The 15000-nt window shown below is 43.1% G+C and overlaps 1 protein-coding gene across 1 annotated transcript in view; it reads right to left on the reverse strand.

Moving 5' to 3' along the window:
* Positions 1–5820: 5820 nt before the first annotated feature.
* Positions 5821–15000, reverse strand: part of URI1 (URI1 prefoldin like chaperone) — a 29634-nt gene continuing 20454 nt past the window's right edge. The window contains exons 6-10 of the mRNA XM_031061302.1: positions 12364–12544; positions 11491–11758; positions 10770–10912; positions 8906–9164; positions 5821–6639 (exon numbers count right to left, since the gene is read on the reverse strand). Of these exons, the coding sequence (XP_030917162.1) occupies positions 6451–6639; positions 8906–9164; positions 10770–10912; positions 11491–11758; positions 12364–12544 (1040 nt within the window). The 3' untranslated portion in view covers positions 5821–6450. The remainder of the gene's footprint in view (positions 6640–8905; positions 9165–10769; positions 10913–11490; positions 11759–12363; positions 12545–15000) is intronic.

The following is a 15000-nucleotide window of genomic DNA, read 5'->3' on the forward strand; positions in this document are numbered from 1 at the left end:
CGGCTCCCTCCCGCAACTCAAGTGGGAAGCAGATGAAATGTTTAAAGGGCTATTGTGAATATAGGCTTAAATATGATCCTCTTGCATCAGCCAATTTCTCTGACAAGATATTGCAAGGGTTGCTGTTTCTTAGTAAATAATGATTTTATTGCATCTCTTTAATGAACTGATAACGTGATACACAGTAAATTATCTGCATCTATAACATTACTGAGGATAAGCAGCGTGGTTTTAGTAATTTATACCACAGAGAGACATGCATTATAAAAATAGGAAAATTATTTCCTTTGTTAAATTGTGCAGAAGTCTTTACCTGAGGAACACCAGACAGATTAATCTCCAGAGATCCACTCGCTTGTATTTAAGCTGTTGAACTGTTCGCTGTTTTTTTCCTCAGAACAGTTGAAAAAAACATTTTGCGAGCCAGAATTGACACTGTGGGTATTGTTCCTGCTCACACAAGTTATTAAAATAATTACTAAGCTATTTTGAGGTAACTTGAAGCTTTCTTTAAAACTTAAATCCAAATCTGGAGGAATTAGTGTGAATGATTTGCATTGATGACAACCCAAGTATGGCAGCCAGCTTTCCCGGGCACATCCAGCAGTGCAGCACCCCCAGGTGCTCCCTCAGCCCTGGCAGGGACTCAGGGGGGATTTCTGAGTGGGATTTCTGGCTGGGATGGGGTTTGGTGCAGCAGTCTGGGGGATGCCCTGTGTTAGAGATGCTGTGGGTCACAGGGGGCTGCAGAGGGGCTCGTGCCAGACCCCACAGAGCCCCAGAGCAGCACCAGTGGGACCCACAGCATCATCCTGCAATGCTCAGCCCTGGTCCTGCTCCAGGGAAAAGGCAACCCCTGCTGAAGCCCCCACAGGTCCCCAGTCCCTCTGGGATCAGCAGCTGGCTCCAGGCACCCGTGGTGTCACTGCCAGGGGCCACCTGGACCTGGGTGCTGCAGGACACTCATCTCCCATTGCAACCCAAGCAGGGGCTAGCACAGACTTTCCTCACCAGCTGCCAATGGCCCTTTGTGGCCTGAAAGGTGGGATTTGTCACCCAGGCAGGGCAGCAGTGGGTGCACAGTCCCTACAGGGATCCATCCCACAAGTATAACCCTGGGCAGGTGGGCCAGGGGCTGGGGAATCTTTCCAAGCCGGCTGTAAGCACAGGGCAGCTGGGAAGAGAGGGAGGATGTACCAGGGGCTGGTTTCCTGGTTGTACTTTAGTATCATCATTAACCTTTCCAAGAGCTAACTTCCCAGACAAGCGGGGATCCCAGAGCCCTGGGTCACCCCATTAATCCCCAGCCCACCCTTCAGAGGGGAGCACACTGCTGGCAGACTACAATCCTTCCAGATGTAATCATGTTTTAGCATCTTACTTCAGAATTTTAACGGGTGAAAATTCCCCATCTCGGTGTGAGATTGCATCATGAATTCCCTCTGCCTCGTGCAGCAGGGATGGAAAAATACTACTTTTCATCCCTGCACAGTGCTTGATGTAAGTTTCTGAAAATGAGCGCTCTAGTAAGCCTAAAAATGTAGGATAATATGATTCATTTATAGATCTCTGATAATAGATGTGGTTTCTGTTACTCCGTTACCACACCAAAGATTACTCCTGCTCCTTCAGGAAGGACACAGCACCCTCCTCCTCCCAAACCATTACCATAAAGCAGGATAAACAACAAATACCACCTTATCATTAGCTGCATGGAGCAGTTCCCATTGATTTATGACGCCAAACACCGCAAGGCTGGATCAAGCTGCAAGTCCCTTTTTTGCAAACATTATTTCCACAAGACCGGTGTAAAATACAAGGAGCCGCCTCACCTGGGCTTGGTTTTGTTTACAAAAAAAAAAAATATTTTACAACTTGCAGGAATTCTTCCCAATATTAGTTATTAACAACCCCAAGATGGCATTTGCATTTTTATAACCTTGTTACTTAAAAGTGAGACAGCGGAAGGAAAGACTTGGCGCTAGCGTTCCCTGCGTGCTTTAATCCCAGCCTGAGCTTTTTATGCTCGAGAGCACCTTGTGATGCTGTAACTAACCTCAAACCCGGAGCAGCGGGAGGGCAACAAACCCCCGAATACAGCAATGTCATGCTTTACAGGCGTACTCTCCGCAACAGCATGAATGGAGAAAAAAACCCCGGTTGCCAAGGAAACGCTCCAGTCCGGGTAATTATTACAGTAACTGTCTGCACACCCCACCTATAACACAAATGAATAATAAATCAGCCGCTGACTGGCAGCTCTCCGCGGCCGCGCCAGGTGCAGCTTCCCTGTGGCCACCTGAGTGAGGCGGGGAGGGGAGGGGAGGGGAGGGAAGGGAAGGGAAGGGAAGGGAAGGGAAGGCTCTCAGCGCACCCGGGAACGATTTGCAGGGCTTGATTTAAAAGACGCAGCGGGAGTTGGCAAAATTCACGTATCGTGGGGTTAATGTGGGTTAGAGAGGAGCTATTTGTAACGCAGAGACGCTGCATTCCAAACGCACACATCTGATTTCTTTTAATCCCAGCTCGTTTTTTGCGGCATAAATCACTTAGTTAAAATGAACAGCCAAAACAGCTGGTTTAGACATTCGTGAGACATCCAAAAATCTGCTGCTTTAGATGCCCTAAACGAGCGAGGGAAGGCGCGAAGTGCAGCTCACCTTACGAGGGCCAGGGAGATGGATCAGGTACCTCAGAACCGGCTCCAGGCCGCTCCGGGCCAGGACGGGCCTCTCCTCCCGGCACAGGGCACGGAGCACTGGGCATCCCCTGCTCCTTCCTGCGGCTCCCCCAGCCAGCCCCCCAGCCTGGCAATGAACGCCTCACACAGCGAGGTGCTCCCCGCGCAGCCCCTCCTCTGGGTGCGGGCAGGTGCCCAGCACACCTGAGGGCAATTAGGAAGATTAAAGAGCAGTAGTTCCTCCCGACGAGTCATTTGCCGTGGCTAATTGAGGCAATCAGCGCAGAGGGCAGTGAGGGGCGGTGGGACACGGCTGGGGCACACGGCCGCGTTCCCAGTGCCCAGGCTGGCTGCTGCCACCGCTGTGTCCCCAGCACTGTGCCCACCTGGCACTGCCCACCTGTGCCCGGGCGGCAGGGCACGCTGACAGCCATGGGGATCCTGCCACCGTGTGCATTCCCGAGCCACCGCGGCGACCAGCTGGCCCAGCCAGCCCGCACTACGGCTCAGGACACACCAAAAAGCCCTTGGGAGCACGGGGAGAGCCAACAGCCCTTCCTCAGCCCCCTGCCCAGAGCCTTCCAGCAGCACCGAGTCACCAACGGAATTTCAAGATTAAAACGTACCCTTATTATCACCTAAGTGAACAAAATACAGAATGGTAGCACTGGGGGTAAAATGTGCTATTAAAATGTACCCTTATTGTTACTTAAGTGAATAAAAGCTCCAGAATGGTAGCACTGGGGGCAAAAAGGCATATGAAAATTAATTTACCCCCAGGAGCCCTTCACACCTCCAATTTGGGGATCTGTTGCTCCATCCCACGTTTACTTCATTGGTGGCCACCTGCAGCACTTCTTAGCTCCAGTGTTGCAGAGAAAGCAAATTTTAGGTCCTCACAGAGACAGCCTTCACATGATTGCTTTTTATTGCTTAGATTTTTATCTGCTTTGATAGATTTAATTTTTTTGTTGTTGTTTGGTGTTTGTAAACATTCTATAAAATGCCTACAGCCATCTCTCTTGCTCTAGGCACTGCAAGTGAGTCTGCTGCTAAAGCCCAAGTGAAGAGAGGGAAGACGAAGGCTCATTCCAGCTCGAGAGCCCTCTGACAATTAAATATACTGCAGAAAGGCACAGACACACTCGGGCTCCCTATTAGGGAAAACACTCATGTGCTTAGTTTTAAGCATGTGGTTAAATCCATTCTTCTTTACAAAATCTCTGAGACATAAGCACATGCCAAAGTGCATTCCTGAGTAAGGATGCTTCCCTGAACTGAGGCCATAATTCATTAAAACCCAAGGTGCATTTATCCTACTTTTTCTCGTGAGCAGAGATGTGAAAAAAGGGGAGGGGAGACAAAAAGAAAACAAGCAAAGAATTAATTTTGATTTGAAACTGATCTATGGTGACAAGGGGCATTTGGTTTGTTGAAGTAACTGGAAGCGGGAAGTATTTCAGAAGATCTCTAAATAAATCTTTTTAAAGGGTTTTTTTTCTCTCTCTCTCCCCCTTTCTTTCTTTCTCTCAGTTTTCCTCTAATTACCCATGTCTGGTAGTCTTGGATCTCAACCCCTTGTTATTTAAAATACATATTCATGGAACTATATTTTACAGTTGCACTGTTCTGGTTACAAAATAGCTTCTACTTTTCTAGGACATAATTTCATTTTGTTTAGCCAAGAATTCATTAAAGAAGCTATAAATAACCTCCTTTAAATATTTAGCCGTGAATAGAGGGTGGACTGGCATTGATGGCTTATTTTAGTACTAATGCAATATGCTTAAAAAAAAAAAAGAAGTCCACATTGGAGCATGAATCAAGTTAATCATTAACACTTTCAACGTGACTCTGGGGCTGTGCTGGAGCGCTTGCCCCTCGCAGCCGGCGCGCTGCGGGCACAGCAGGGCTGCACAACTTTCCCTGCAGCTCTTCCTGCAGCCAAACACAATTTGCTCTGTCCCAAGGGGGAAACGTGGCCCCCAGTAGTGGTGGGCTGCTGCTCCCCCTGCCCTCCTGCTGCCACACTTGGCCAGAGTTTTCTGCCCATGAAACCACTGTGGCTTCCCAAACTCCTAGCAGGGATCCACAGGGTGCCTCTGCTTACGTTAGAAGTCACCTTAGAAAGAGAAACTCCAGTGCCTCCACCTCCCTTTCAAGCAGAGAGAGGAGTGCTGAGACAAGGGGGAGCTGGTGGTTCTGTTCCAAAGCCACACCATGAGCTCATCTGCTGTGATCTGAGAGCAAAGGATCTGGGTACAAGGCACAGCTATTTTAGGGGAAGGTGAGGAAACAGCATTATCTGCTTGCCAAGATTTGGAAAATCAGATGCTGATGGCTCTCAGGCTCCCCATTTACAAAGTCACAGTCCCTCCTTACCCCTCCCAGGTCTTCCTGCCTCATCTTTTAGGCTGTGGCTTGATGGTGTCAGTTGGAGAGCACCATCAGTTTAAGGTACTCCACTCCCCATGTCCTCTGCCATGGTTTTCCCTTGTCCTTGCTCAACATGCAATCCCTGTAACTGTGCTGATACAGACATGTTGAGAGATTAGGAAACTCGCTAGGTTCAAAAACCCACACACTAATGAAAAAAAAAAAAGAAACCAAATCCAATAGTTTCTTTGTAAAGCCCATCTCTGTCACCTACTATCACTCAAGGGGTGGCTCCTAACAACAAAAGCTGTGTCAGCAAAATGAGGGGAAGGCAGGAAGATTGGAAGGAAGGAGCTGCTGGGCAGGGAATCCTGAAGCCAGGACTGCTCTCAGTCTTGAAGGATACACCAAACTGTACCCTGACTGCTGCAGTGCTGTTGCATTTTGAAATAAAGCTGAAGCATTAAGACATTTTTCCTTAGTGCTGACTCCCTCTGGGCATTCCCAAGACAATTACAATGTTTTCTGAGTATACAAAAGAACTAGGAGATTTTGTAATCAAGAGTCTGAGTTTATGCTTCTCTCCTTAAGAGCATTCCATTTCCATGGACATTCATTAGCAGGAGGTTAAAACACAATGGCAGAAGAGAATGGACTGCTTTTATGTCCATGTGGTAGTAAACACTTCAAGCTAGAAATGCGAGTTCAAAATAAAAACCTCTCTGTGGAGCTTCCAAATTAGTAGTAAAGCAACAAAAACCACACCAGTTTCACAGCTTTTTTACTGAAAATTTAATTTTACAAAATACCCTTTTCCATCAAAGAAACTTCCCTGCAATGTACATGAACCTGGCATTTTATAGACCTGTACAGTGAGATATCAGAGAGGTTTGAAAGAAGGAAAAAAACTTTTAGCAGACACCTAGTTGCAAAACCTACAGCAATGTGAATACAAGTGTGTCTTAAAATGCTAAAGCAAGTAATGTAATATAATTGGTGAATCTATTTGAAATGTGAAAAGTTTCCTTAAAATGGTCCATATGGTATGTAGAACATCACAGCTGGCACAAAACTGCCTGTATTTAGTTTTAAACACAAAAACAATGTATGTAAGGAACAGTTTTTGAAAAAAGAACCCAAGTGCTGCTATCATAAGGCAAACATATACAAAGGTGCTGACAGCACACAGGGAAACCGACAAAATAAGATGAATACTCAAGTGTTCAAACACTGAACTGTTTGTTTTCCTAATGCTGCCAGCAAACGTTGAGGAGATAAGGGTGCCAAATTACCACAGGACAGCCTGGTAACGGTGGGTGCTACAGAGACGCCTTTATATCATCTCCAGAGAGGTGAAAGCAGGCAAGAGGGCTCGTGCTTGGGCTCAGCAGCACCTACTGAGTCTGCTGCATCCTGGCAGCTCTGAATTTGGAAATCCTCTTGACAGGTTCCTCTGGGGCATCGGACAAGAGCTCCTCTGATTTGCGCTCCAGAATGGTCGGCAGCACTGGGTGAGCCAGGACTGGGTGCGGCATTACGGAGGGAGACAAAGGCTCCTTTTCTATGACAGTTCCAGAAAATGCCTACAACAGAAGAGAATACTCAGAATGAGCTAATAAAATGCAAATGTGAAGCTATGCCCATAAGGTCATTACCCTATATTAGCCTGATTAGAATTGTTATTTCTTCTAATCAAAAGTAAAGAAATATCCTTAAATCAATGATTGTTGCCTGCATAAGTAACCACATTGTAATTAACCTCAAAATATAGCTTGTTCAAGGATGACTGAATGAAAGACAGTATCTTAAAAGTACTACTTAATCTCATTCCTACTGCATAAATGATGTAAAAATCTGCTTCCTCACTGACACACGCTCGAGAAATCAAACAGCTGATGTAATACACAGTTTTATTTTGGATATGAAATGGAGAGACTTTGCAAAGTTGATGTCAGCATTTCCATCATACGTCATTTTATGACTTAGTATCTTCTAACTGCATCAAGCTGACACATTGCATATGAACTGGCAAGCACATATTTTGATTCTTCTTTTCTCCCTACCAAATATGATCAAAAAATGGTGAAAGCCATTTATATTTAAGAGAACAGCAAACTTGCTTTCAACTATTTCTTTCTATAAAAGGCCTAATAAAAACATCTAATGTTTAAAAATTGTAATTTATATGCGGCCAATTATGTGACAATCCTTTTCAACTTAGCAAAGAAATGACCATGATTCCTGGAAAACAAGCAGCTCAGAATTACTTTTCATAAACATATTTAAGAACAAATCACTCCACTCTGTATTGAAAACAGAGAATTCAGAATGCCCAAGGACAAGGGGAAGCAGTTCACATCCAAGGTCTGATGCTCATGCTGGGCACAAAGGAATGCACACCAGATTTAGTCACTATGCTTAGTTCTGCTTTTTCATAACTCAGTTACCAACAAAGACAAAGCAAAACAAACAGGCCATTCTGTTCTTGCAGGACCTGCAAAAAAAGCAGTGTTTTTTGTTTTCTGCTCCAGTAGCCCAAGTGTGCCTAAAGCTGTGCTTGTACAACTCTGTTAATCTAACAAGAAGCTTATTTTCAAAAACAGGTAAGCAAAGCACAAACTAAGTGATGGTGGTAAAATTAGAAATAAAAAAGTTAGCGTGTTGCAAATGGTAATGGAGAAATAATGGATTTTAAACACCCACAAAAACAACCAAAAGCAAAACAACAGCATTTAGGGAAGCACATCTGACTGGAGTGTTTTGCTTAATCTCCTTCAGTTGCTTAGAAAATACATTACATTGTAGAGAATAATCATGCCAGACTCAGGTAATAGACTGATGGGTAATATCTAAAGTGTACTTAGATGTTTTATAAAAATATAGCAAATATATTCCAGAAAGTATACAATGTAGAGTGCTAACTCCACAGATAAATTTTCCATCATGAATCTTCACATCCTGCCTGGATTCATCTGAAGTTGTTTGCATGAAAAATGGTGATAAACAACAGCTTTTATGAGGAATTCATTTGTTGTCAAAAATAATTTTTGCAAAAGTAGTGCTTTCATTGAACTTGTCCATTGCACTGGGAACTACTGAAGACTCAAGTTTTATCTAGTTTGAAAAAATTAGTGTTAAGTTCTTACAAAACAGAAATGAATACGCTATGCCATGAATCTCTACATTTAATTCCTGTATTCACCCAGTCACTAAGCAACTGTACATCTTCCCCTACATTGAACAGTCTGTCTTTTATGATGAAGCCCTGAACTTTCCAAATACATGTAAACAGATTTGTTTGGGATCCCTAATGGCTTAGTCTGGAATAGGATGAGTAGGGGTGCAATGCTTCCTTCCACCAGGCAGTTTCTCTGCTATTGGCACATCAAAATAGTAATTCAGCTGGTATCTACATGTTTTAAACTTGAAACACTCCTTGGAAATTAGCTGCCTAGTAGTGCAAGACAGGTTAGAGAATCACCTCTTCCTTTGATCAGTTACAAAGTACAGATTTCCCTCTTTTTGTCTAAAATCCTGCTGTCTGTCCTGCAGTGAAGTGGTCAGGATGACTGAGCACACAGGTTTCAGTAACACCAGTGAGTGACCACTTTGTTGGATCCTTATGGAAGAGCTTCAAGTCTTGGGGAAGCCACGAGGTGAGCAGCTCCTCCCTTCTGCCCCTAGGATGTGTGTGACAGAGGCCTGTCACCTGCTATGTCCTTCTGAAGCAACTAGGTAGGAGTTAGAAAATTATTTTAAAGAAATAAAACTGATGGTATAGACAACTAGAGTGATTAGATTTCTCATTTTTATCCCTGCCAACAATCAATAATGAATTAAAAACTGTACCTCAGTTGTCCCTGAAGAGGGAGGAAGCTTTTTCGGTAGCTGCTGCTTCCCCTCCCCCTCCTCTTCCTCGAGGATGCCTTCACTGTTGTCACTCTGAGTGGCTTCATCACAGCTAATACTCCTCTGAACTCCTCGTCTGTCATCAAACTCAGCAGCACTGTTCTCACTGGTATCGCTGCAAACACTGTTTTCTCTGCTCCGAGACTTCAGGATTGATTTACGAGGGACATATTCTCCATTCACAACATCAACAAAGACTCTATAAAGGAAAATGTTAGCTTTAATAAACCATTTCAGGATCAGATGACAAATTTACAGTGATCTTGCTTTGTCTTTTGTACAAATTAATTATGATGTGCTTTCCCAACTTTTTCGCTGCAGAATGACAATACTGTACCTTCAGAGGCACTTTATTTACCAGTGTACAAGAACCAATTCTGCAGAGTGAATGCTGTTATGCCCTTTATTCAAGCATTAAGTTGGTACTTATTTTCAGCAGAAAATGCATAGCTCTTTGAAAAATGTTACAAAACAGAAAGGTGTGAGTTAGAAAAAGTTAGGAAAAAGGTAAATTAAATGATGACCAGGGTTGTTTCTGTAAAGAGAATCAGATCATAATCTGGGAATGTTTTCTGGAGTTAAGTCCTTGTCAAATGTAGAATACAAAAACAAATACTTGAAACATTCATTGCACATGGAAAAGATGGAGCTTTCTCCTGACAAGTGTCATAATCTGCTTTCAATTAGAAACAAAATTTAAAAAATCAGCTTATAAGATCAGATCAACAGGAAGACACTTTTCAAGTATTAACAGACTGTGAACTGACAAAGATGGCTCTTGTGCTCCCTCTCCGTGACTTGAGAGAGTCAAGGGTGGGTGGAGGAGAATGAGAAGACAATGCCAATTTTATCAAACTCATAAAGGAGGAGCCCAATGACTGGATGAGTTTTGAGGGTGTTACTTGTTTCTAACAGCTTTATTCATCAGGCACTTACGGAAATACATCACTAGAGAAGATGGAGTTTGCAGAGCTCAGGGGGAGGAGCACGACAGAATCTTTTGCTCATCTTCAGCCCCTGCAGCCGCAATTACAGGATGTGGTTTCACTTTTAACACTTTGTAACATGTTTAACATATTTAGGTACCCAAATACAGAGACATACAGTGGAATTTTCACAACCACTCAATCCAATAGGTGTCTGTGTTTATCCTTACAAACCTATATACTTGTTTTAACTATCCTGTATACCTTAGTGCTTTGTACAATCCCCTAAACCCAGCACTGTTTTTCAAGCTCTGTGTGTGTGGGTGTCCTACAGGTGAGCAGTACCTTTTATGGAGAATACAGAAAGTGACAGAGGCCAGGAAGAGGGAATGCAAAAGAAACTATGCAAGCAAAGAGCTGAGTATGTTTTGAAGACATAGAAAGGAAGAGAGAGAGTCCAGCAAATCAATAACCAGGAAAGCAGGAGTATTACAAGGGGTAGATCTGGTCAGTTCTGTTTGAAAACAAACACAGAAAAAAATGGCAGGGAATTAACCAGAATACATAACATAACTTTTTTTTTCTTTTTTCCTTTCTGAGGATGATACATACTGGCAAATTTACCTCCATTTCAGAAGCTCCGGAAAAGCAGGTAAACGAAGAATTGCTATTTGGAAAAGGAAGCGTTAAACTCAGAAATATTTTATGGATACAAAAGCACAGCAACCATGCAGAAGGCACAAACTTTCATTTTTAAGTAGTAAATTCAGTTCCAGCTGTTTCTTGCAGGAAACTGTAGGTGGGGTTTCACACTCTATGTGGACAGAAATGAAAGGAGAAGGTCTGCTCAGGGGAAAGCTGCACCATAAATTACCCACCGGTAAATGTCTGCTGGGGTTTTGATGTTGGGCAGCTCTGGAGCTGCATGGCCATTGCCACTGCTGTTCCTCCTTTTACGCTTGGCCTCTTCTTTCTTCTCACTGAATTTCAAAGTAGTATTTTTTCCTGTGTTTATTCTTACCTGAAAATTGAACACAAATGACGGTCTAGACCATAAAATCAACAATCACCAGGCTGCAGATGAACTGATTCCTGACATTCTCCTACCCAAGCAGTTGGGGACTAGGAAGCATAGGTAAATTAAACAAATGTATGAATGGTAACATTCATAGTGTGCACTGTTTATTCTCTACCACTTGCACTAGGCTGGGGCATTTCTTTGCCCTCATGTGCACATATTTTGCATATAAAATATGACAGTCTGCTTATTCAAGCTCTGCTCAACAGCTGAGCTGCTCAAAGGCCAGTTTCAAGGCAAGTAAGAAGTCTTTTAAGTAACTCCTAGACAGGATGCTGCTTTTTACAACAGCCACAAGCCAGAACAACAAGGCAGACATCTGAAGATCATTTTTTTAATACCATATTTAGGACAACAGGATCTAAACAGTGGGGTTTTAATAATATGAAAAAAAAACCCCAGTGTCACCTCCAGCTAGCATTCTACTACATCTACAGATCTAAAGTTTTCAGGTTTACATATGGCATATACATTTTATGTAATCTCTTGAGCAAAAGATAAAAATTAAATGAAGTACAAACCCTTTTAGGTTCCACAGTGTGAGAGAAAAAAATAGTTGGAACAGAGTTATCTCCAACATCTCTGTCATCTTCATCATCACTGTGATAATAAGTGGAGCCATTAAGGTGACCCACAAACAAGTCTGAATTCCCAAATTCTTTATGGAAGTTGCCCTGAGTAATACAGTCCTCTGCCCTACAGGTCCCATTCACATCTGTGTCCTTGTCCTCCTTCTCGTCTTCAGAAGAGGTTGCGTCTTCTCCATTTATCCCAACTGCATCGGGCATCCTATGGAAAGAAAAATATCTATGTGAACAGAGGCAAGTCGTGCTCTTGAGAGACACAAACATACAAAAAGTAATGAACTTGCCTGCATGTAACTTTCTTTACCTAGGTGCTGTATTTTTAGACAGACAGTGCAACTTCTTTGTGCCCTCTAACAATGCCTGTGTCCTTCCCATACCAACTGGAAATACCAGAACTGTGACATCATGGCTAACAACCCATGTATTGCTTGCAGATCACAATAGATCATAGGATGTCATAGAGCATTAAATGAATAACTCCCACATGGAAAACTATGGATTTTCATAGCCTGTGGGAAATTAATTTCACTTCCCCCTCTTCATCTTAAAGAAAAAAAAAACCAATAGGCTGGACTGCTGTGGTTGCACAGAGGCAGATTTTAGGAGCTCTGGCACTGCAGTGTGTGCTTTGTTCACGTCCCACCCTTCTTCCCACCTACTGTTCACATCCCACCCTTCTTCCCACCTATGATAATTTTAATTCCACCTGTGTGGTCAGCTACTCACCCTGCTGGCGAGACCCTCTGTGTACCAGCAGCCCCACAGCTCTCTGGACTCCAGTCCTGCCTGTGCCACAGCAGCACTTACCTGTCAAGTTCACCAAGCATCTCTTCTTGTCTCTCGAGCTCTTCTAAGCGGGCCCACAGCTCCTCCTCTGACTGAAAACGACCCATTGGTTTTGTATCATTTCCATTTGCTGCAAAATCTACCTCAAAAACATTTGATACTTTTGGCTTTGAATGAGGTTTGTGAGCAGTTCGGTATTTTCCTGCGTAATAAAAAAATAAGATGCAATTACTAAGGCGACTGACTGAAAAATCCAACAAAAATATCCAACAAAAAACATTTGAGGGGTGGGAAAAAACCTACAAAGGAACTAAGTAAGGAATATGGGCAGAACATTTTCCATTTCAAACTATTGTTTAACTGTTTAAGTGAAACCGTCAATGAACCAGAGCAGCAGCACAGGGTAATAGTCTCCGGATGTTACAGAAATACCGAGGCAAAGCAGAGATGTTTATTTACAAAGCAGGAGACACTGATCCTGTGACAGTTTTATTACAATGTGGGGTTTTTCCCCTCTTGTGCCAAACAGTAGATTTTGATTTGATCTGATAGATATCAACATGTGAATGTGGCATTTGCTCACTGTCCCATTAACAGCGGGTTTTATTAACTAGGAAAACAAACCTGGTTTGTATTTTAGCTCATTTTTAATAATCACACTTGAAGAATAGAGTCTTTTTGTAAATTTACAATGAAGACCATTAGAAATTATCTCCAGAGTTACCTGGAAAATCTGATCAGATCCAGTAATTTTTAATCACTTACTTAGTGAAAAAGACCCACTCTGAAAATCATACAAAAACCTGCCTTTCAGAAATAGAAAATATAAACCCCATTTAAAGCCACAGAGGTGACCTGAGATACACACTTGTGAGCAAATGGTAGTCAGTGACAAGTTCTTGCTGTCATTTAAAAGCCTTGCTCCCTGGTAGAACAGTGCATCCACTGAGGATGGGGAATACCTGTTCCTGTTTGAGTGCTGTCTGGCACATAGGGAACAAATCCTAATGCTCCAGCCCTGTCTGGGTGAAGGGCAGGCCTGTGTGTTTGACCCCTTTTCCCTGACAGCAGCACTCCCAGGGTCACTGCCTGTTCCTGAGAGCTCCCAGGCAGGCTCCCAAGGGAAGCTGCCTGCCCCCTGCCCATCACCACCCACACAGCTCCTGCACCTCCTCCCAGGAATGAGGACCCATCCCCTTCCACCACTGCCACAAATGCAGTGGGACTCCAGTGGCTCTGTGTGTTACGAAACTGCTTTGTGATTCAAACCAACACGAGTCCAATGTCTTCGTTACTCAGCATCCTTTGTGTTTTAAAATCTCTATTAACCAACTGTGCAGCCATTTTTTTTTAATTTTAAGAACTCATGGCTTAAAGATATCCTTATTCAAATACGTCAGCTTATACTTTAATCCTGAGTTAAATACAAATTCAACAGCAACATTAAAAAGCAAACAGGTGACTGCAAGTAATGCTGGAATGTGTGTCCCCTACTCTTCCATGGGATAGCACTTTTCATCATCTCGTTAAGAAAAGGCTGAAATGTGTTTTAGTGAGATTTGAATATAAATTGAGGTAAGCCAAGCAATCAGAGTAACTTGTGAGGATTTCATTTGCTATAATTACAAAATTAATAAATAAAATTGGAAGGATTAGTTAACAATCTATTTCAATTTGATTGTCAATTTGTGCCCTCCCAATTTCTGTTACCCTTCAGTATTAACCACTGACTTAACTACCAAGGTAAGCACATGGCTTCCTGCACAACAGAAAGTGCTTCAACATGCCCGTGATTCTCCCTAATTCAACACAGCTTCTGTCAGTTAGGAAAGCAGGTCAGATCAAAAAGATAACAGAGATAACCACTTTCTGCTCCAACATCCACTGTGCTCACTCACTGTTACCTCAAAGCACCACTATTACCTTCATACACTAACCAAAAAAAGTGAAGTACAAAAACCCAGAAAATGGAGAGGTAGCAAGAAACTAAGGAGATGCTCAGGATATTACTTGTGTTTGCCTTCCTCTGAGATACAGCCCATTTCCACACAAGCAAAACCAATTCTTAGGCTGATGAAGCCCAGCCTGCCTCAACCACTAAGTTGGCCTCTTAGCTACTTCTCTCTCAGTCACAGTACAGATTGGTGCTGAGAGAAAACATTGGTAATTTCCACTTAACAGATTTTCAGCAAAAGTTAAGAGGGTGTCAGAGGACAACAGTGACAAAAGAAGTTTAGGATACAAAAAAAGCTGCACAAATGCTGATCTGGCATGCACAGCATGGTGCTGCATTAGCACTGCTATTGTGGGATGCATTTCCTACAGTGTTACTCCTCCTATTTTGCAATGACATGTGCCCATAGTAGAGACGCCCCCTTCATCAGCCTTGGCATATGAAGATTATTTTGATTTATTCTAGGAAAATGTAACAGTGAATTGCCCATAGCCCTCTGCAAACCTTCTCCTCCTAAAAATGCCCAAGTGATGCTATTTTCAGACTGTAAAATTACTTGTGCCTCCAACTTTGCCTGAGTCCTATCAGGCACTACTTCAGATAGCATAGAAATTACCCAATTAATTCCTGAGCACAACTACCTTTGCTTCCCAGTGTCCTCTCCAGCCATCTCTAGGAAGCATTTCTGCAGTCCAGGAGCTGCA

The sequence above is a fragment of the Geospiza fortis genome, unplaced genomic scaffold, assembly GCF_000277835.1.
Source record: "Geospiza fortis unplaced genomic scaffold, GeoFor_1.0 scaffold79, whole genome shotgun sequence".
Classification (NCBI taxonomy): domain Eukaryota; kingdom Metazoa; phylum Chordata; class Aves; order Passeriformes; family Thraupidae; genus Geospiza; species Geospiza fortis.